At 47.3% G+C, this 21,141-nt stretch overlaps 1 protein-coding gene across 2 annotated transcripts in view; it reads left to right on the forward strand.

The window, feature by feature from the left end:
• LOC140410702 (adhesion G-protein coupled receptor F1-like) overlaps nucleotides 1-21,141 on the forward strand; it is a 540,253-nt gene that overhangs the window by 401,375 nt on the left and 117,737 nt on the right. For both annotated transcript variants that reach the window (XM_072499141.1, XM_072499142.1), the window contains 2 exons: nucleotides 7,803-8,204; nucleotides 20,429-20,584. In XM_072499141.1, the coding sequence (XP_072355242.1) occupies nucleotides 7,803-8,204; nucleotides 20,429-20,584 (558 nt within the window). The remainder of the gene's footprint in view (nucleotides 1-7,802; nucleotides 8,205-20,428; nucleotides 20,585-21,141) is intronic.

The raw sequence follows: 21,141 nt of genomic DNA on the forward strand, positions 1-21,141 counted from the left end.
GCCACGGATCATGCCCCTTCCATCGCCACCAGAACCAAACCACAGCCAAGGCACCACTAACAAAGATGTTGAATGTTATATTTGCACGAATGAAAAAAACCAAGCACTGCACGAAGTACAACAAATGGTAAAGTAGAGACTTCGGCAACAGCATCACCTCCAACAGTCCAAGGTGAACCAGTATGACCCCAAATCTCCACAGCTGAACCGGCTTGAGGACCAGCCCATTCTTGAGGCGGTCACCCATTAGACTGGACTTATAACGCTGTTCATACGTTCAAAAAGTCAAACACTTCTGTATTATAACCTGTTGTTGTTTATTGTTCCAGATATCGTCTGACCGGACCAATGTTCAAGTTTTTTTTTTCTCTCGCATCCAAGTTTTGTTATGGTACAACCTTGTTAGTGTGACGCACCCGACATCGCCCCATGTAAATAGTTACGTCATAAACACACGCTGTACACAACACACACACACACTCTTAGATGCACTCACGACACAATTATATTTATAACCACGTAGGCACTTATCTTTGTAAAAAGGGGGGATGTCATGATATTCAAACACACACATCATGATAGACACACCAACAGACAAATCAGAACACACAACACCACAACCAATGACAGAAAGATATAAAAGCACAGCCACGACCCCCGGTGGTCAGTATTAGCTGCAGAGGAGAACCAGGAAACATCTGTTACCAAACACACTCAGGGAGACAGCACGTGCAGAGTATCCAGAACGAACTGTATTATAAGAGTTATAATAAAATAGAATTGTACCACATACAACTGTGTTGGCTCATCTGTGCACCAGAGCACCCAACACCACATTCTCCAGTTGCACGGACCAGCTTTCTCATGTAAATGGTGCAAGCAGGGACAGAGTGTGTAACATAGCAAAATTTGCAGAAGATACTAAAATAGATGAGAAAGTAGGCAGTGAATTTGGCAAAGTTTCCGGCTCAGACAGAAAACTAGCATGTAGTTCTCCAGTTGCACAGACCAGCTTTCTCATGTAAATGATGCAAGCAGGGACAGAGTGCGCAACATAGCAAAATTTGGGGAATAGATGGGAAAGCAGGCAGTGAAGAGGAGATAAAGATTTAACAGACGGAGATGGATAGGCTAGAAGATTGGGCCAAAATGTGGCAGGTGGAGTTTAATGGAGATAAGTGTGAGGTTATCCATTTTGGCCAAAAAAATAGAAAGGTTAATTATCTAAATGGAAAGCAGATTCAAAATACATCTGGGCAGAGGGATCTGTCTTTGTTCATGAATCACAGAAAGCTGGTCTGCAGGTACAACATGTAATTAAAAAGGCAAATAGAATGTCACCGTTTATGCAGAAGGACTGGAGTATCAAAGTAGAGCAATGTTGTTGCAATTGTGTAGGGTGTGGGTGAGACCACATCTGGAGTATTGTGTCCAGTTTTAGTCTCCTTATTTGAAGAAGGATGTGCTGGCATTGGAGGCAGTTCAGAAGAGGTTCACCAGATTGACTCTGCGAATGAAAGGTTGACATGTGAGGAGAGATTAAACAGTTTGGGCTTGTACTCACTAGGGTTTAGAAGGATGAGAGGGAATCTGATCGAGGTATATAAAATACTAAAAAGGATTGAAAAAGTAGACCAAATGTTCCCTGTTGTGGGGCAATCTAGAATGAGAGGCAACAGATACAGGTTCAGAGGCAGTAGATTTAAAGCTGAGGTGAGGAGGAACTACTTTTCGCAGAGAGTGGTGAATTTGAGGAACTCGCTGCCCAATAGTGCGGTGGAATGTGAGTCATTAAGTGGTTGCTAAAAGGAAGTAGATATATTTCTGATTTTAAAAAAGATGGGTTGAAAAGATATGGGGAACAGGAAAGGAGGTGGATTTGAGACCAGGAAGAGGTCAGCCATGAAATGGTTGAATGGTGGGCACGAGGGGCTGAATTGCCTACTTCTGCTCCTAATTCCTCCTAATTTTGAGTCTCTTTGCCAAAAAAAGAGTGGGCATAATTTATGCTGTCACTCTGGTGGGACAAGGCTTCATATTGTCGGGAACCAGCTCCAAAGAGATCAGGGCGCTACTTTTAAAGGGATTCCTGATCAGCGATGCAACTTAACGGCCCGCAGCCCACATCACGAATGTATCGGCGGGTCCCTCCCAACCCAGGCATACATTGACGGCAACGCTTACCTCCTCTCCCACGACATTCATCGCCGGCGAATCCTCACCCCCCGCAATGATCCTCGGTGGCATCACCCCCTCAGTGTCCACTCTCACTTTCCCCACCTTCCCCCGCTCCATGGGGCTCCCACTAGGGCCTTGGCACTGTGCAAACTGACAGTGCCAACATGCTAGTGCCAACCTGTGCGAGGGGGCAGTGTCAGGACAGTGCCCGAGCATGTCTCCCTCACCCCCGGGGGCTTTGTTACCTCTGCACCCAAAGGGAGACCCTTGACTGTTTCATGTCTGGCTAAACCTGTTGCAAACCTTGCCAAAGAGACTTCATGTCGGAAGTAGATATATTTCTGATTTTTTTAAAATGGGTTGAAAAGATATGGGGAACAGGTAGGGAGGTGGATTTGAGACCAGAAAGAGGTCAGCCATGATCTGATTGAATGGCGGGCTCAAGAGGCAGAATTGCCTACTTCTGCTCCTATTCCTATGTTTCTGGAATTTTGAGCCTCTTTGCCAAAAAAAGAGTGGGCATAGTTTACGCCGTCACTCTGGTGGGACAAGGCAAACCCTCACCCCTCGCAATGATCCTCGGCGGCATCACCCCCTCAGTGTCCACTCTCACTTTCCCCCCCTTCCCCCGCTCCACGGGGCTCCCACTAGGGCCTTTGCACTGTGCAACCTGACAGTGCCAACCTGCTAATGCCAACCTGTGTGAGGGGACAGTGTCAGGACAGTGCCCGAGCATGTCTCTCTCACCCCTGGGGGCTTAGTTACCTCTGCACCCAAAGGGAGTCCCTTGACTGTCTCATGTCTGGCTAAACCTGTTGCAAACCTTGCCAAAGAGACTTCATGTCGCAAGGTGTGAATATTTAGTGAAGTGGGATCATTTGACGGGGAGGGAGGTGCCATAAGAACTAGGAACAGGAGTAGGCCATCTGGCCCCTCGAGCCTGCTCCGCATTTAATGAGATCATGGCTGATCTTTGTGGACTCAGCTCCACTCTCCGGCCCGTGCACCATATCCCCGAATCCCTTTATTCTTTGGGTGAAGAAGTTCCTCCTACACTCCGTCCTAAATCTACTTCCCCTTATTTTGAGGCTATGCCCCCTAGTTCTGCTTTCCCCGACCAGTGGAAACAACCTGCCCACATCTATCCTATCTATTCCCTTCATAATTTTATATGTTTCAATAAGATCCCCCCGCATCCTTCTAAACTCCAATGAGTACAGTCCCAGTCTACTCAACCTCTCGTCATAATCTAATCGCCTCAACTCTGGGATCAACCTAGTGAATCTCCTCTGCACTCCCTCCAGTGCCAATATGTCCTTTCTCAGGTAAGGAGACCAAAACTGAACACAATACTCCAGATGCGGCCTCACCAACACCCTATACAATTGCAGCATAACCTCCCTAGTCTTGAACTCCATCCCTCTAGCAATGAAAGACAAAACTCGATTAGCCTTCTTAATCACCTGTTGCACCTGCACACCAACTTTTTGTGACTCGTGCACCAGCACACCCAGGTCCCTCTGCACAGGGGTCTTTGATTATGCTGCCTGCTTTCCCCAGGCAGCGGGAGGTGTAGATGGAGTCAATGGATGGGAGGCAAGTTCGTGTGATGGACTGAGCGGTGTTCACGACTCTCTGAAGTTTCTTGCGGTCCTGGGCCGAGCAGTTGCCATACCAGGCTGTGATGCAGCCAGATAGGATGCTTTCTATGGTGCATCTGTAAAAGTTAGTAAGGGTTAATGTGGACATGCCAAATTTCCTCGTGTATTATAAATTATGGGAGCGATTCTCCAAAATGGAGACGAAGTGTTTGCGCCGTTGTGAATGCCGTCGAGTTTCACGACGGCTCAAAACGGGCACGGGGATGACCGATTCTGTACCCCACAGGGGGCCAGCATGGCGCTGTAGCGGTTCACGCCGCTGCAGCCTCCCTTCCCGATGCCAAATGGGCGCCGCGCCAACCCATGCATGCACAGTTGGGCCGCGCCAACCTGTGGCGTTGTGTTTCAGGGGTCGGTTGCGCAACAAAGTAGGACGGGCGGGGGGGAGGGGCCGGCCTGCCGATCAGTGTGCCCCAATCGCGGGCCAGACCCCATCGGAGGCCCCCCTGGTGAAGGAGTGCTTTTCCCCGCCCCACAGGCCCCCCCCCAACCCTTCACGCAGAGTTCCCGCCGGCAACGACCAGGGGTGAACGGCACCGGCGGGACTCTGTTGTATCCGCGCAGCCGCTCGGCCCATCCGGGCTGGAGAATCTGGCAAATGGCGCCGAATCTCCAGACCTTGGAGAATTGCGCGCCGGTGTCGGGGCGTTGTGGTGCGGTTGCGCCGATTCTCCTGTCTCCAAGAAGCTTAAGACAAGAGAAAAGTAGGGCTCCTAATGACAGTGGCCGGTGCCCAAGCAATTGATCTGTATAATACTTTTCCGTTCGCTTCTGAGGAAGACAAGAAGAGCTATTCAAAAATAATCAAGCAATTTGACAACTATTGCCACCCGCAAAAGAACAAAACCTTTGAGCGCTATGTATTCAGGATGAGACTGAAAAAATTGGGCGAAACATTTGACTGTTTTTGACGGATCTTAGTCTCAACGTGCAGTCTTGCAATTTTACAGACCTGTATGATTCATTGATTAAAGACTAAATTGTGTACGCTCTACAATGTGATAAATTACGTGATCAATTGCTGAGGGAAAACGATTTAAAACTAGCAGATGGCATAAAAATCTGCAAGGCCAGTGAGATTGCACAAAAGCAAATCACTGAGACCCAGACACAAGAAGGGGGCGGGAAAAAAACATGGCACGACCGATGGCTTCTTTGCTGTGTCGCAGCGGGATCAGAAACATGGTCCAGAGAACGCCATTTGTGGCGGAGGTGCGGCAGAATGCATGATTTGCGAAAATGCCGTGCATTCAGCAAAACCTGTGCCAGATGTGCCAGAAAAAAGCGTTTTGCTCACCAATGCCTATCAATTGCTATAACACAACAACCTAAGAATATTTATGTGATAACCAACGCTAAAAAAATTAGTGATTTGTCAATTATGCAACTGAACAGGCAAGCTGAGTTTAATGATGCACCAGATGGCCTGGAAAGTTATTTTTTCGTCGACATGATCAGTAGAGGCGCTGAACAACGAAACACAGAAATAAAGGAAGAAATAGCAAACCACTTGGATAATTGGACGATCCCACTCATAATTAATTCAACCAGCACAAACATCAAACAGGACACAGATGCCAGAGCAAATTTAATCAATGAAGCAGACCTGCAGAAAATGTGGATTCAACCTCGAATAGAAGATAATGATTGCAATCTCGCCGACTACCACAGCGCACCAATCAAGATGCTGGGAATGTGTAACCTGCAAGTCGAGATGAATGCACAATCATTCACAGTTAAATTTGCCATTGTGGAAGCAAACAAGCGATCATGACTCGATCGCTTGCAAATCTGTCCTATAAACAAATCACTCAATCCCTGCCTGCCACCACCCCCAAAACCTTGCATCCAGCCCCCACCCGCCACAAACCTATGGTTGTCACAGATCAGTGCTCACACTCCAATCCCAAATGCTGCCTCCACTGCTCCCACATCTTTAAGGCCAACACCATCACTGGGCTCACAGAGTGCCTGGCTGGCAAGAATGGCAGAGGCACTGATAACAACATAGAATTTTAACACCCTTAAGCTTGTTCCCCAAATCAATATGCTTCCATCCACCCCCACGCTGACCCCTCCCCCATGACCCACATCCTGACAATGGTGATGTTCGCTGGCCAGTAATAGTACATCATGTTCGGCAACACCAGCATCCACCCCCTCACCCTCACTCCTGAAGAGCCCTCCTGACCCGAGGAGGTTGTACACTTTTTTCTGGCACTGCTGGCTGGTCCAAATGGTGTTGCCCATGGCGATGATGACCTCTGCCACTTGCGCCCACGCCCGGAGAATGGAGGTGACTGACAGCTTCCTTCCCACCCCAGGGTACAGGGTCGCCCGCCTCACCTCCACGGCGTCCAGCAGCGTCTCCAGTTCGCCGTCGGTAAATCTCGGTGTCGCTCTCCTGCTGCCATCTTGTTGGCTGGGATGGTGTTTGGAGAGTGAAGCACGGTAGCACAGTGAGTAGCACTTTTGCTTCACAGCGCCAGGGACCCAGGTTCATTCCTGGCTTGGGTCACTGTCTGTGTGAAGTCTGCATGTTCTCCCCGTGTCAATTTCCAAAAGACTTGCTTGTTAGGTGAATTGAACATACTGAATTCTCACCCAGTGTAGCTGAACAGTCACTGGAGTGTGGCAACTAGCGGCTTTTCACAGTAATGTCATTGCAGTGTTAATGTAGGCCTAATTGTGACAATAATAAAGATTATTATTATATTATGAAGTGTGTGTATGTGGCTGCAGCTTGGCGGCCTCCTGAGTATCAATCCTGAAACTAGAGAATCCACCATTATTTCCCATAAGAATCGATTGTGTTCCACGTGGCACTGGTGCTAGCCTCTTAACGGTCGTTGAATTGGTCCAGATCCTGCACCAGTGTTGCTGTTGTAGAACCACTAAACGTACCCCGGCGTCAACATTTAATCTCAGAAACAGAGAATCCGGCTGATTATTTTTTATTTCCATTTTTCCAGTACTTTAATGGCTAGATTGAATGTACAAATCCTGAGACTTCACCAAATGCCACAAGAACGTTTATTGATCGTGAATTTGTTAGCTTCTTTAAATATATATTGAATCTGTAAGAATTGGTCGGGAAAATAAATCTGCACTCTATACATGGAAACCATGGGCTGGATTCTCTGTTTCAGGGACTATGCCCCCACGCCATCGTGAACACTGTGGCCTTTTGACGCCAGATAAACTGGCGTCAAAAGACCACATATACACAGCCCTGCAGGAGGCTAGCAGGGACCCATCGTAAAACTCGCAGCTCCAACTGCAGATATGGGCCCCCCGCACTCCTGGGTCAGAGGCTGCACATGCGCATGGCAGCGGCCTCCAACGGCTGCTTCGTGCTCCATGGCGGACTCAGAGCTGGACCGCGAAATAGTGCTCCTGATCGGCCGCTAGCCTGACCCGGACGTGCGCGCAAATGTAACTTGCTCCCATATGAGGCCTCCCCTGCCCTCTCATCGGCCCGCCCCCGACCATGGCGGCCGCGGACGTGAATATCCCAAAAGGCTGGGACCGTGTTAGATCCACGCTGTCAGGACTTTGGTCGGTCGGAGTGGAGAATAGCGGGGCGGGCCTTTGGCAATGGCAGCAGGTAGGGTATACGCAGCGCAGCATACTCTCTGAGTACTCCACTTTTCGGGGGCCGGAGCATCGAGGAATCTGCGCCAGTCCCGATTCCATGTGCGGAAATGGATTCTCCGCCCCAGCGCCGGACGCGTGTTTCTGCAGGGCTGCTTCTCCGAGGTCAAGCAGCATCACACAATGCTATCAGTATTGCCCGAACAGATTACCTCATTGAAATCAATGAAGAAACCCATGAGAGCCGTTGTTTGCTGCTGAGGAATTAATGTACACAGTGCAGCACACTTGAAGCAGCACTACGCAAACTAATTTCTCCCCGAGAGAATACTGCCAATGTTTTAATGACCTTTTCATTTGTTCTCCTAGTTTGTCAACATGTGAACAATGAAACTCAGTGCAGGTGTGATAATGGATTTATTTGGAATTCAACATTTTGTAGTAAATATCAGTCTTGCAGTGTGAATATAACAGAAGACCGAAGCTGTGACTGTATCAGGAATGAGCCAACAGAAGGAACTTACTGTGACCTCCCAACTGTGTCAACAACCCCCACAAGTACACCAAGAATTACAACAACACCTACCACGGTGTCAACAACACCCACACAAAGTACTGTATCTACAACAACACCAACAACAAAGCCTATCACGGTGTCAACAACACCCACACAAAGTACTGTATCTACAACAACACCAACAACAAAGCCTACCACGGTGTCAACAACAACCACAACTGTGTCAACATCAATTACCACACAAGATAACAGAGGTAAATTGAACAATGTTTATTATTTCTCCACATGTAAGTACACTTGTAGATATGAACTAACTGCTATCTAGTTGAGATTATTTTAAAGAAATAGCAATAATATTACTGAGCTGTGTACCAAGCCTATATTCATTTATTTGCAGAAGAAATGTTTAAAACTAACTTATAGACTTAGATTTTCACAGATACGGAGGCTCAACAGTTTATTGAAAATGATGCTGGGAACATGGATCCAGAAGTCCCGTCCCCATCACCTACAGATCCTATTTTCCTTCGTAGGGGAAGGGGGGCGGGACATGACTGACAAATGGGGGGAACACAAACTTGTGGGTTGATTTAATTAATTGCTCCCTTCAAACCAAACAAATATTTATTGGGGCAAGGACCTTAACCTGTAGTATGAAAGTTGCAATTGATTTAGAGTAAAAGTAAACATTCGTAAAGGATGAATAAAGTCTGAGGAGCTGTCAAACTGTCAAGTTATTTAAATCAATACCCTTTAAATATTGAAAATAAACAGGCTGTCTAGCTCTGTATGAGGAAAAAAATTCCATGCTTGTAGTTTCAATATATGCTTAATGTTGATTACGTATTTTGCTAAGAGGTGAGATTTTCATTCAGGAGTGACGAGATTTCTTTGATGTTGGCCTGGTGACTATTACGATCCCAGCCCAGACCCCAACAATGGCTAGGATGCTGGACTGAAACTCCAATATATAGTGTTATTTTGTAAGATTGTGCAGGAAGAATACTTCGCCCCAGGAGTGATTGCACAAAGAAATAGGAATTTGGTATTTTGAGACAAAACTTTATTATTAACACCATATTAAACTCTTTAATATCACACCCAAAAATAACTTACAATTACCCCTTAAACAACACTACTCAATATAGTAAATATAATACCCTTAATTACTATCTCCATTCCCAGTTAAACAACCAGAAAAGAAAAAAAATATACAGCTCTCAATCCTTCCCACATCCCAATGGCACAGATTAATACTTGGTTTCCAGAAAAGATTTGGCTCCTGTTAGAACCCTTCTGACTCTGGCTAAATATCTTCAAAAGCTTCTCCCTTGTCTTGAGACAACTCTGTACTACTTTAAATACTATTACTCCTGTTTATCCTACCCTTGTGAGAGTAAAGAACTTTACCTGTGGCCTAAAGGGTAAGCCAGATCAGAACTCAGTACGGAAAGCTTTCTCAAAATGTCTGAATACCTTAGCACCACCCAGCAATGACATCATCTCCACAAACTGAAAACAAATTAACTTCCCAGGCTAAAATACCTCAACTCCCAGGGACCCCCCCCCCCCCCCCTCGCCCAGTAAAATAACATTGCATTAACCCAGGATTTCTACTCTGGCCAATACCACCTATCTCCGTGATATTGGCCAATATCTTTTTGGTCTTGCATAACAAGATTTTTTTTTTTTTAAAAAGGCTACTACAGTCAAACACACACTAACTACAGGCTATTAACCCTTAAATTGCCAAATGTTGATAACCCAATATTTCTAAAATCCTGCGTTTGTCAATTGTGACCCTGGAATGAATGTGGTGGATGCTGGTGCATAGACAAGTTGGGCGGAAGTCTAGTCTTGGTGCACCCGCACTGCATCAATGTTTTTTTCAAACTGACAGAGAAACAGTTAACAGCACTCCATCCCTCACCTTTTACACCCCCTCACACACAAACAAACTCTCCATGCCCCACTCATGCTCCACATTCACTCCTTATCATCCTACATACCCTACATGTCAATCTCTGCCCACACCTATAGCCCCTTATACACTCTATTCCAGCCTACGTCCCATCATAAGCCATGGCCCCTCATAGCTGCTATTCCAACTTGGGGCAAGTCATGCCAACCCATGCTCCAACCAAGAACCCATTGCCCTTATAAACTACTATTCCATCTCAGTTTCCATAATAGGCAGACCTCAAAACTCATGCTGAGATTAAATGAAGTTCCATGGTCTATTTCAGCCTTAATTTTAATTTTCATTCAGAAATACATTCCTTCAATACATTATCTTTGATGTCACCAAAGTTTTCATTCATTTGTATAATAAATATTTAAAAAAGCATTGGAAAGTGTCCACAGTAGCGTGGTTATGCTACTGTTCCAAGTAGCATAACCACACTACTGTGACATGGATGGTTGTCATGTGACACTAATGCTGTAATGTTAACCTAATACTTACGTCAAATATCAGAATGAAATAGCACATAACCATTTCTCTTTTAACATTCCAGGCAGTTTTTTCAAATAATTAAAGGGTAGGCGTTATAAATTCCATAACAACTTGACAGCTTCTTTAAATGGTTCTTCTTGACACTTTTGAGAGTTGCTTTTGAGACCTCCTCTTGAGAGTTTATTTTGAAACTGTTGACAATTGACAATGAGCTTTACAGTTCCAATTAGTTCATGCACTTTTTATTCACATTCATGCCGACTTTTTGGAATCCCAAATGGGACCTGACTTTGCCCATTTGGCACCTGACCTCACTTCAAGACAGGGCGGGGGAACCTTTTTCGTATCAAGGGCCATTCTCACTGAGACATGATCAGTTGTGGGCCGCACACACAAAAAATTTTTTAGAGCGAGAATACAGAAACATTCAACTTTGTTTTAATGCAATGGCTGAGATTGATTTTCCTTAATGTGTATCATGGCTTCTGTGGCTCAATTACAGTACTCCTGACTATACCTCAATGTTTGACTTACTTTCCTTCCCTGTTCTCCATCTGTCACTCTCTCTCCCTTTCTCACTCTGTCTTTTTGTCTCTCTCCTTTTCCATTTGTCTCTTTCTCTCCTTGCCAAATCTATTTCTACCCCCCCCCCCCACCCCGCCCAAAACCCCAATTCCAGGGCAATACGCCATCAACGCAGAGCTCTGGCTTGGGGCTCCTGGACTTGAAGAATGGGCTTCTTCCTCAGAATGTAGGAGTTGAGTCACTGTCCTGGGACACCAATGGAGCTGGGAGGAAAAGGAGGGGGTAAATCACCCATGGAGCCAAGGGCCTTACTCCCTTTTCTCCTGCCCCGGGTTACTCACACTTCACCAGCCAATTCGCAGCCAGCAGCTTGCTGTCCCCGCTCGGTGCTCCTGCTCCTGGATCTCGGGCCTTTCTCTCACTCCTAAGCCTGGGCCTCTGTGAAAATGATGTCGGGTGGCCCAAAGTGCAGCATATAGAGATCGGGCGCAATTTGGAAATCCCCGGAGTCCTGATCAAAAAAGCGCAATGGGGAGATGGTGGCATAGTGGTACTGTTACCAGACCAGTAGTCCAGAGGCCGAGGCTAATGCTCATGGGTTCAAATCACACCATGACAGCTGGTGTAATTTAATTTCAATTTTAAAAGGTTTGTCTCACTAATGGTGCCCAACCCCATGGCAACTATCATTAATTGTAGAAAAAGCCCATCTCGTTCACTGGTTCACTAATGTCCTTCAGGGAAGGAAATCTGTTATCCCTACCTGGTCTGGCCTACATGTAACTTCAGACCCACAATACGTGGTTGCCTCTTAACTGCCCTCTGAAATAGTTGAGCAAGCCACTCAGTTCGAGGGCAATGCTAGATGGCCAAAAAATACTGATCTAAAGAAAACAAATCTGGCCCCAGGCCAAGGGTTCCCCACCCCTCTCAAAGATGCCCTGGGATCATAATGAAAGGGGAACCTTAGCTCTCAAAGGGTACTCTAGCGTATGCACTGTAAATTCTGTGATTCTATGATTCTATTCTATGAAAAGGATCCAAAAAAGTTCAGACCTGCTCCTTCCAGGCCTAATCTGTATGCACCGGGTTTCAGACCCCACCTCACCAAAACCACCCATGAATGGAGGCAAAACTGACATCTATGGGAATCCGCCTCCTCAAAATTCGATCCTGGGTCACTGTCTGCGTGGAATTTGCGCATTCTCCCTGTGTCTGCGTGGGTCTCACCCCTACAATCCAAAGATGTGCAGGGTAGGTGGATTAGCCACACTAAATTGCCCCTTAATTGGGGAAAAAAAAGAATTGCGTATTCTAAATTTAAATAAAATATAATTTAAACAAATTAAAAAAAGAAAATGGTGGTTGCTGTGAATTGGAACAGAACTTCAATTTTTTGCTCTAAAAAACTGCCTTTTTCACAATGACAGGACCTCCCCGCCGTGGTGATAATCCAGGCCCGTCCACCTCAGAAGTTAATACATTTAACCCTCTGGGGTAGAGAAGTTCAAAGATCCTCAAACCTTTGTGTGAAAACATTTTTCCTTATTGCAGTGTCTAAATGATTGAGCCCTTATCCTGAGATTGTATCGTCTCCAGACCGGTGTCATACATTCCCAGCCAGAGACAACGTCTTCTTCGTGTCAACCTTTTAAAGCCCCTTCAAAATCTCACTTTTTAATGAGATCACCCCTAATTCACCTGAACTCCAGAGAATACAGACCCATTTGACCCAACATCTCATCACAGGACAACCTTATGTTCCCAGGGGCCATTCAAGTTTTGCCTCCAGTGCAAGTTAATCTTTCATTAACTATGGAGAACTAAATTGCTCATAGCATTCCTTATGCTAATGTTTTTATAGCACTCAACCTTCCAACACTGCACTCTGAATCTCTCCCACTCACAGCTCCCGAAGTGAAGGCCTCAGAATCCCGGAGGTAGGATTTATAGCACTCTCGAAGTGGCACCGTGCTGCCCCAGCTGTGGAATTTTAGGTCTATTGTTTTTTTAATTTTCATATCATTGCACAATTGTTGCACCAGTGATATATTTACTCAAATTGTGAGAAAACCCTTGGGGATGAGTGACCTTAATATCGTAGAAGTCTTTATCAAGGTGAATAGTGAGGTTGTTGATTCTGAGACCAAGGTCCTGAACCTCAATAAATGTAACTATGATGATTTGAGGCATGAGTTGGCTATGATTGACTGGGAAACATTACTGAAAGGAAGGACAGCGGACAAGCAATGGCAGGCATTCAAGGTGAAATCCAAAAGTGGGTTATTCTTGTTTGCCGCAAGAGTGAAAAGGGAACTGTGCAAATGATGCCTTACAAGGGAAGTTAGAGATAGCATTTGATTCAAAGAAGAGGCGTACAAATTAGCAAGAAAAAGCAATGGACCTGAGGATTGGGAACTGTTTAAAATTCATCAAGGCAGACCAAGGGATTGAATAAGATGGGGAAAATACAATTTGAAAGTAACTAGTGGGGAACATAAAAACTGACTGTAAAAGTTTCTATTGGTACGTAAAGAGAAAAAGATTAATAAAAACTAATGTAGGCCACTTACAGTCAGAAATGGGAACAAAGAAATGGCTGTGGAACTAAATTTGAACATTGCTTCTGTCTTCAAAAAGAAAGACATGAATAATGTACTGAAAGTTATTGGAAACAAAGTTTTAGTGAGGTGCTGAAGAAAATTAGTATTAGTAAAGAAATGGTTTTGGGGAAATTAATGGAATTGAATGCTGACAAATCTCCAGGGCCTGATAATCTTTATCCCAGAGTATTTAAAGAAGTGGCCCTAGAAATAGTAGATCCATTAGTGGTAATTTTCCAAAATTCTTTGGACTCTGAAATGGTTCCTACAGATTGGAGGTTAGCAAATGTAACCCTGCTATTCAAAATGGAGGGAGAGAGGAAACAGGGAACTACAGACCATTGGGCCTAACATCAGTAGTTGGGAAGTTGCTGGAGTCCATTTTGAACGATTTTATAGCACAGCATTTGGAAAACAGTGGTGTAATCAGACAAAGTCAGCATAGATTTATGAAAGGAAAATCATGCTTGTCAAATGTACTAGAATTCTTTGAAGCTGTATCTAGTAGAGTTGACCAGGAAGAACCAGTGGATGTGGTTTATTTTGACTTTTAGGCTTTCAACAAGGTCTCACATAGCAGATTAATATGTAAAGTTACGGATAGTGTCTTGAGATGGATAGATAGCTGGTTAGCAGACAGGAAACAAAAAGTTGGAATAAATGGGTCTTTTTCTGATTGGCAGGCAGTGACTAGTGTGGTACCGCAGGGATCTGTGCTAGAACCCCAACTGTTCACATTATATTTTAATGATTTGGACGAGGGAACTAAAGGTATTATCTCCAAATTTGCAGATGATACAAAGTTGGTTGGGAGGGTGAGCTGTGGAGAGGATGCAGAGATGCTTCAGTGGAATGTGGATAGGCTGAGTGAGTAGGCACATGCATAGTAGAGGCAGCATAATGTGGATAAATGTGAAGTTACCCGCTTCGGTAGCAAAAATAGGAAGGCAGATTATTATTTCAAAAGGTGTTAATTGAGAGAGGTAGATACTCAGCAAGACCTTGATATCCTCATGCATCAGTCGCTGAAAGTAAGCATGCAGGTACAGCAGACAGTAAAAAAGACAAATGGTATGTTGGCCTTCATAGCCAGATAATTTGAGCCTGGGAATCATGATGTTTTACTGCAATTGTATAGGGCATTGGTAAGGCCACACCTGGAGTATCATGTGCAGTTCTGGTGTCCTCATTTGAGGAAGAATGTTCTTGCTATGGAGGGAGTGTGGAAAAGGTTTACCAGGCTGATTCCTGGAATGGCGAAACTGCCGTGTGAGGAGAGGTAAATTGGTTGGAATTGTATTAATTGGAGTGTAGAAGAGTGAGAGGGGATCTCATAGAAATTTACAAAATTCTAACAGCATTAGACAAGGTAGATTCAGAAAGAATGTTCCTGATGGGGAGGGGAGGGGGGGGGGGGGGTCCAGAACCAGAGGTAATAGTTTGAGGATAAGGGGTAAACCTTTTAGGACTGAGGTGAGGAGAAATTTCTTCACCCAGAGAGTGTTGAATCTGTGGAATTGACTGCCACAGAAAGTAGTTAAGGCCAAAACATTGTGTAATTTCAAGAAGGAATTAGATATAGCTCTTGGGCTAATGGGATCAAGGGTTATGGGGGGGGAAGGCAGGATTAGGGTACTGAACTTGATGATCAGCCATGATCATAATGAATTGGCCGAACGGCCTCCTCCTACCTCTATTTACAATTGCCGGTGTTTCTATTATCACCTGTTTAAGCATGAGCTCCAGATCAGGCTGTTTCCAATCTTCATGGATTTTACTGATACCATTACCATTACTGTTTTGTTTTTGTTGCAATATTATATATTTTTTAATTCAATCATGGGATCTCAGCCAGCATTTATTGCCCATCCCTCGTTGCTCTTGAACCGAATAGCTTACTAGGCAATTCAGTAAGAAGTCTCACGACAGGTTAAAGTCCAACAGGTTTATTTGAAATTATAAGTTTTCAGAACGCTGCTCCTTCATCAGGTGAAGGAAGAGTGCTCTGAAAGCTTGTGGTTTCAAATAAACCTGTTGGACTTTAACCTGGTGTTGCGAGACGTCTTACTGTGCCCACCCCAGTCCAGCGCCGGCTTCTCCACAGCTGGACTATTTCAGAGGACAGTTCAGAGTCAAACACATTGTTGTAGACCTGGCTTCACATGTAGGCCAGACCAGATCAGAATGACAGATTTCCTTTCCAAAGGACATTTGTGAACCAGATGGGCTTTTACGACAATTGGCAATGTTTTCTTGCTCATCATTAGACTTTTAATTCCAGATTTTCTTTTTATTTCACCATCTGCCTTGATGCAATTTGAACCCTGGCCCCCAGAGCATTAACCTGGATCTCTGGATTATTCGTCCCTTGACAATACCACCAAGCCACTGCCTTCCCTGCTAATAACCAGGCTTAACTGTTTGCAGAGAAATTCTATAATCCATGGAATCTATTTGTGATGAACGGTTACTGCCTTATCATCATGTAAGGTGATGTCCCCTTTAAGACCAGGCTTGGAACCCTGGGGACTCCGCCTCTGGCTCCGCCCATCTGGGAGCCATACATAAAGGCCTGCCTCATGGTCTGTATAGCAGTCAGCTCTCGTCCAAATCTGTAGCATAGTTATTAGCCTAATAAAGCCTTCTTTACAGTTTAATCTCTAAGCATCATTATTGAGGGTACCTCAATTTATTAGGCTAAACTAGATTCAGGATGGACGCAGGCCTAAAACCAGAGAAGCTCAATCTGGAAGCACGAACGCCGGAGGCAAAGGAAATTTTTTAATACTGGCTGCGGTGCTTCGAGGCCTACCTGGACTCCGCAGAAACTCCCATCCTGGGGCCACGCAAGCTGCGTCTACTCCATGCCCGGGTGAGTCACAGAATCTCCGCCACACTCGAAAAGGCGACGACTTTTGAGGAAGCGATTGAGTTGCTCCGCAAGCGGTTTGTCAAACCCGTCAATGAGGTGCACGCCCGGCATCTGCTCTCTACCTGCCGGCAGCGCTCGGGGGAATCGCTCGACGAGTTTGTTGAGAAACTCACTGCGCTTGCCAGGGACTGTGACCATCAGGATGTGACAGGGGAAGTCCATATGAACCTGCACATCAGAGATTCTTTCGTGTCCGGCATCCGCTTGACCTACATCCGGCAGCGACTGCTCGAAAACGGGGCAAAAGACCTCCAGGAGACGCTAACGCTCGCCTCCTCGCTGGAGGTGGCCCGACATAACTTGGGTACGTACCCCGCGGACTCTGCCAGCCCCCCCCCGGACTTCCTCAGACTCGCCCGTATTACAGGCCTGCGCCACGTGGCGACCCGCTCACCATGGGGGCACACCTTGCTACTTCTGCGGGCAGGGCCAGCACCCACGCCCACGCTGCCCAACCCGCTCCGCAATCTGCAGCGACTGCGGGAAGAAAGGGCACTTTGCGAGGGTCTGCCTGGCCAGACCCAGGGGCCAGAAAAACAAAGAACAGCCGGCCCGAAAATCACGCTCTCAGGCCCGCAGGCCTCGCAATGCTGCTGCGCACCGACCCGACACATCCTCTTCTGACGCGTCATCAGCCTCGTGCGAATCATGGGAGCGGCCATCTGGTCGGCGGCCATCTTCTCGACCCGACACGTGCGACCAACGGCAGCTGCCATTTTACGACTCCGACTACCCGCGACTGGGTGCGATCACCCTCGATCAAACTCGGCCAAAACACCTGCAGAACTCCATGATGCAGGTCCAGGTCAACGGGCACGACACTGCATGCCTCTTCGACTCCGGGAGCACGGAGAGCTTTATCCACCCTGAAACGGTAAGGCACTGCTCCCTACGCACCCATCCCACATCCCAAACCATAGCCCTCGCATCTGGGTCCCACTCGGTACAAATCACAGGGTACTGTATTGCGGATCTCTCGATCCAGAGTGCCAAATACACCCGTTTCAAATTTCATATCCTCCCTCACCTCTGTGCCCCCCTGCTGCTCGGACTGAATTTCCAGTGCAGCCACTGAAGCCTGACACTGAAGTTTGGCGGACCTTTGCCCCCCCCTCACGGTGTGCTGCCTTGCGACACTGAAAGTCGCACCCCCCTCGCTATTCGCTAACCTCACTCCCGACTGTAAGCCCGTCGCCACCAGGAGCCGGCGCTACAGTACCCAAGATATGGCTTTTATCAAGTCAGAGGTCCAGCGTTTACTGGGAGAGGGGGTCATCGAGGCTAGCAACAGCCCTTGGAGAGCGCAAGTGGTGGTAGTCCGGTCCGGGGAGAAGAAACGGATGGTCGTGGATTATAGCCAGACCATAAACCGATTCACGCAGCTTGATGCGTACCTCCATCCTCGCATCGCGGAAATGGTAAATCGGATCGCACAATACCGAGTCTTTTCCACGGTCGACCTCAAATATGCCTACCACCAGCTCCCCATCCGACCAAAAGACCGCCTCTATACTGCCTTCGAAGCAGCCGGCCGGCTCTTCCACTTCCTCAGGGTCCCTTTTGGTGTCACAAATGGGGTCTCCGTCTTTCAAAGGGCGATGGACCAAATGGTGGACCAGTACGGTTTGCGGGCTACATACCCGTACTTGGACAATGTCACCATCTGCGGCCATGATCAGCAGGACCATGACGCTAACCTCAAAAAGTTCCTCCAGACCGCCCGAGCCCTTAACCTGACCTATAACGAGGGCAAATGCGTTTTCCACACCACCCGGCTGGCCATCCTCGGCTATGTCGTGGAAGACGGGGTCCTAGGTCCCGACCCCGACCGCATGCGCCCCCTTAAGGAACTCCCTCTCCCCCGCAGCCTCAAGGCCCTCAAACGGTGCTTGGGGCTTTTCTCCTATTACGCCCAGTGGGTCCCCAAGTATGCGGACAAAGCCCGCCCACTCCTAAAGACCACCACTTTTCCCCTCTCGGCTGAGGCTCAATTGGCCTTCAACCGCATCAAGGCCGACATCATCAAGGCCGCCATGCACGCGGTGGACGAAACCATCCCTTTCCAGGTAGAGAGCGATGCATCAGACATCGCCCTGGCTGCTACCCTCAATCAAGGAGGCAGACCAGTAGCATTCTTCTCCCGAACCCTCACCGCCTCCGAGATTCGACACTCTGCAGTCGAAAAGGAGGCACAAGCCATTGTGGAGGCTGTGTGGTGCTGGAGACACTACCTCGCCGGTAGGAGGTTTACCCTCGTCACCGACCAACAGTCGGTCGCCTATATGTTCGATAACACGCAACGGGGCAAAATAAAAAACGATAAAATTTTGAGGTGGAGGATCGAACTCTCCACCTACTCGTACGATATCAAGTATCGTCCAGGGGAGCTCAACGAGCCCCCAGATGCCCTGTCCCGCGGCACATGTGCCAACGTGCAGGAGGACCGCCTGCAAGCCATCCACAATGACCTCTGCCACCCGGGGGTTACCCGGCTCGTTCATTTCATCAAGTCCCGCAACCTACCTTACTCAACCAAGGAGGTCAAGGCCATGGTCAGGGCCTGCCAGGTCTGTGCGGAGTGCAAACCGCACTTCTATCGGCCAGACAAGGTTCGGCTCGTGAAGGCCTCGGGCCCCTTTGAGCGACTGAGCGTGGACTTCAAGGGGCCCTTCCCGTCCACCAACCGTTATGCCTATTTCCTCACCGTGATCGATGAGTTCTCCCGTTTCCCATTCGCCATTCCCTGCACCGACATGACCTCAGCCACGGTGATTAAGGCACTGCACAGCATCTTCACCCTGTTCGGTTTCCCTGCTTATATCCACAGCGACCGGGATACATCGTTCATGAGCGATGAACTGCGTCAGTATCTGCTCAGCAAAGGCATCGCCTCGAGCAGAACGACCAGCTATAACCCACGGGGAAACGGGCAGGTGGAGAGGGAGAACGCGACCGTGTGGAAGGCTGTCCTTCTGGCCCTGCGGTCGAGAAATCTCCCAACCACCCGCTGGCAGGAGGTCCTACCCGATGCCCTACACTCCATTAGGTCACTCCTCTGCACGGCCACAAATGAGACCCCTCATGAGCGATTGTTTCTCTTCCCCAGGAAGTCTACCTCCGGGGTCTCGCTTCCACCTTGGCTGACGGCTCCGGGACCTGTTCTTCTCCGGAGGCACGCAAGGAGCCATAAAACGGACCCCCTAGTTGAAAAGGTCCGACTGCTCCACACCAACCCCAGTTACGCCTACGTGGAGTACTCCGACGGCAGGCAAGATACGGTTTCCCTCCGGGATCTGGCGCCCGCTGGATCCTCCACCACAGACGCCCCTTCCCGCGCCGCTCCCCTGCAGGACCCGTCGCCCCCTACAACACACCGCCTTCCGGCCCTACCACCCATTGGTGAGCTCCTACCGTGCGCCCCCCCCTTGCACCCCCCCTTTACACACCCCGCCGGCGCCGGCTCCGCTACCCCCGGCCCTGCCTAGTTCCTCTGTCCCGACCCGGACCGAAGCTCCAACCGCTGTGCTCCCGGATGTGCCCTCAACCGGGACGTCCGTGCCCGCCGCACCACCGCCCGAACTGAGGAGATCAAGGAGGACGATCCGGCCGCCGAGACGGATGGACCTATGATGGCACTTCACCCCCGCCGGACTCCTTTTTAAACAGGGGGTGAATGTGATGAACGGTTACTGCCTTATCATCATGTAAGGTGATGTCCCCTTTAAGACCAGGCTTGGAACCCTGGGGACTCCGCCTCTGGCTCCGCCCATCTGGGAGCCATACATAAAGGCCTGCCTCATGGTCTGTATAGCAGTCAGCTCTCGTCCAAATCTGTAGCATAGTTATTAGCCTAATAAAGCCTTCTTTACAGTTTAATCTCTAAGCATCATTATTGAGGATACCTCATTATTACCATTAATTATTTCGGCATTGAACTAATTATTCATTTATTTAATGTTTCAGTCAATCAACAACTTAAATATGAGCTGGATGTTGCACTAAACTTAACTGGAAATTTCACTGATCGTGCACTGAAATTATTTCTGGAACGTTTGAATCCCATTCAAATTCAGATTGAAAATGGCACATTTAATATTACAAACATCACTCTTACAACAGGTGAGTGTGGACAGAACATTTAAAATATGTATCATTGCAGATAAAGTACATTTCCTACCACCTTAAAACATTCCTGTGACTAACTGTGAGATGGCAAAAATTAACCATTACTTTTAATGTTGATCTTTTCACATGACCATTTGATTTGAAATGTCGCTTAGAAGTCTATTTTAAGTATGGTTCATAAATAATTACAGTCAAGAAGGAGGAACTTATTGGATCCTCAGTTGCAGACATCTGCTTTGGTTTATTAAGTTTGTCTGCTGCCTTACTTAGTAAAATGATCGCCAAATGTGATGGTATGACTATTGTCATAAAGCCTGCTGAAAATGGTTGTGCTGTTTCTGTTTGGTGTACCAACCTCTACCAAGCAGAGGTTGAAAGCCAACTCATCACTTGCTCCTCAGTCCCTCTGAACTCTGATCCCAACATGAAACATCAAACCATTGTTTCCAGGGCTGTCACTGACCTCATCTCATCTGGAGATCTTCTCTCCATCTATCCAATCTCATTGTGCCCCGACTCCAAACAGCCGACTTCAACCTTGTTCTCAAAAT

The sequence above is a fragment of the Scyliorhinus torazame genome, chromosome 4 (genome assembly GCF_047496885.1).
Source record: "Scyliorhinus torazame isolate Kashiwa2021f chromosome 4, sScyTor2.1, whole genome shotgun sequence".
In the NCBI taxonomy this organism is placed as follows: Eukaryota; Metazoa; Chordata; class Chondrichthyes; order Carcharhiniformes; family Scyliorhinidae; genus Scyliorhinus; species Scyliorhinus torazame.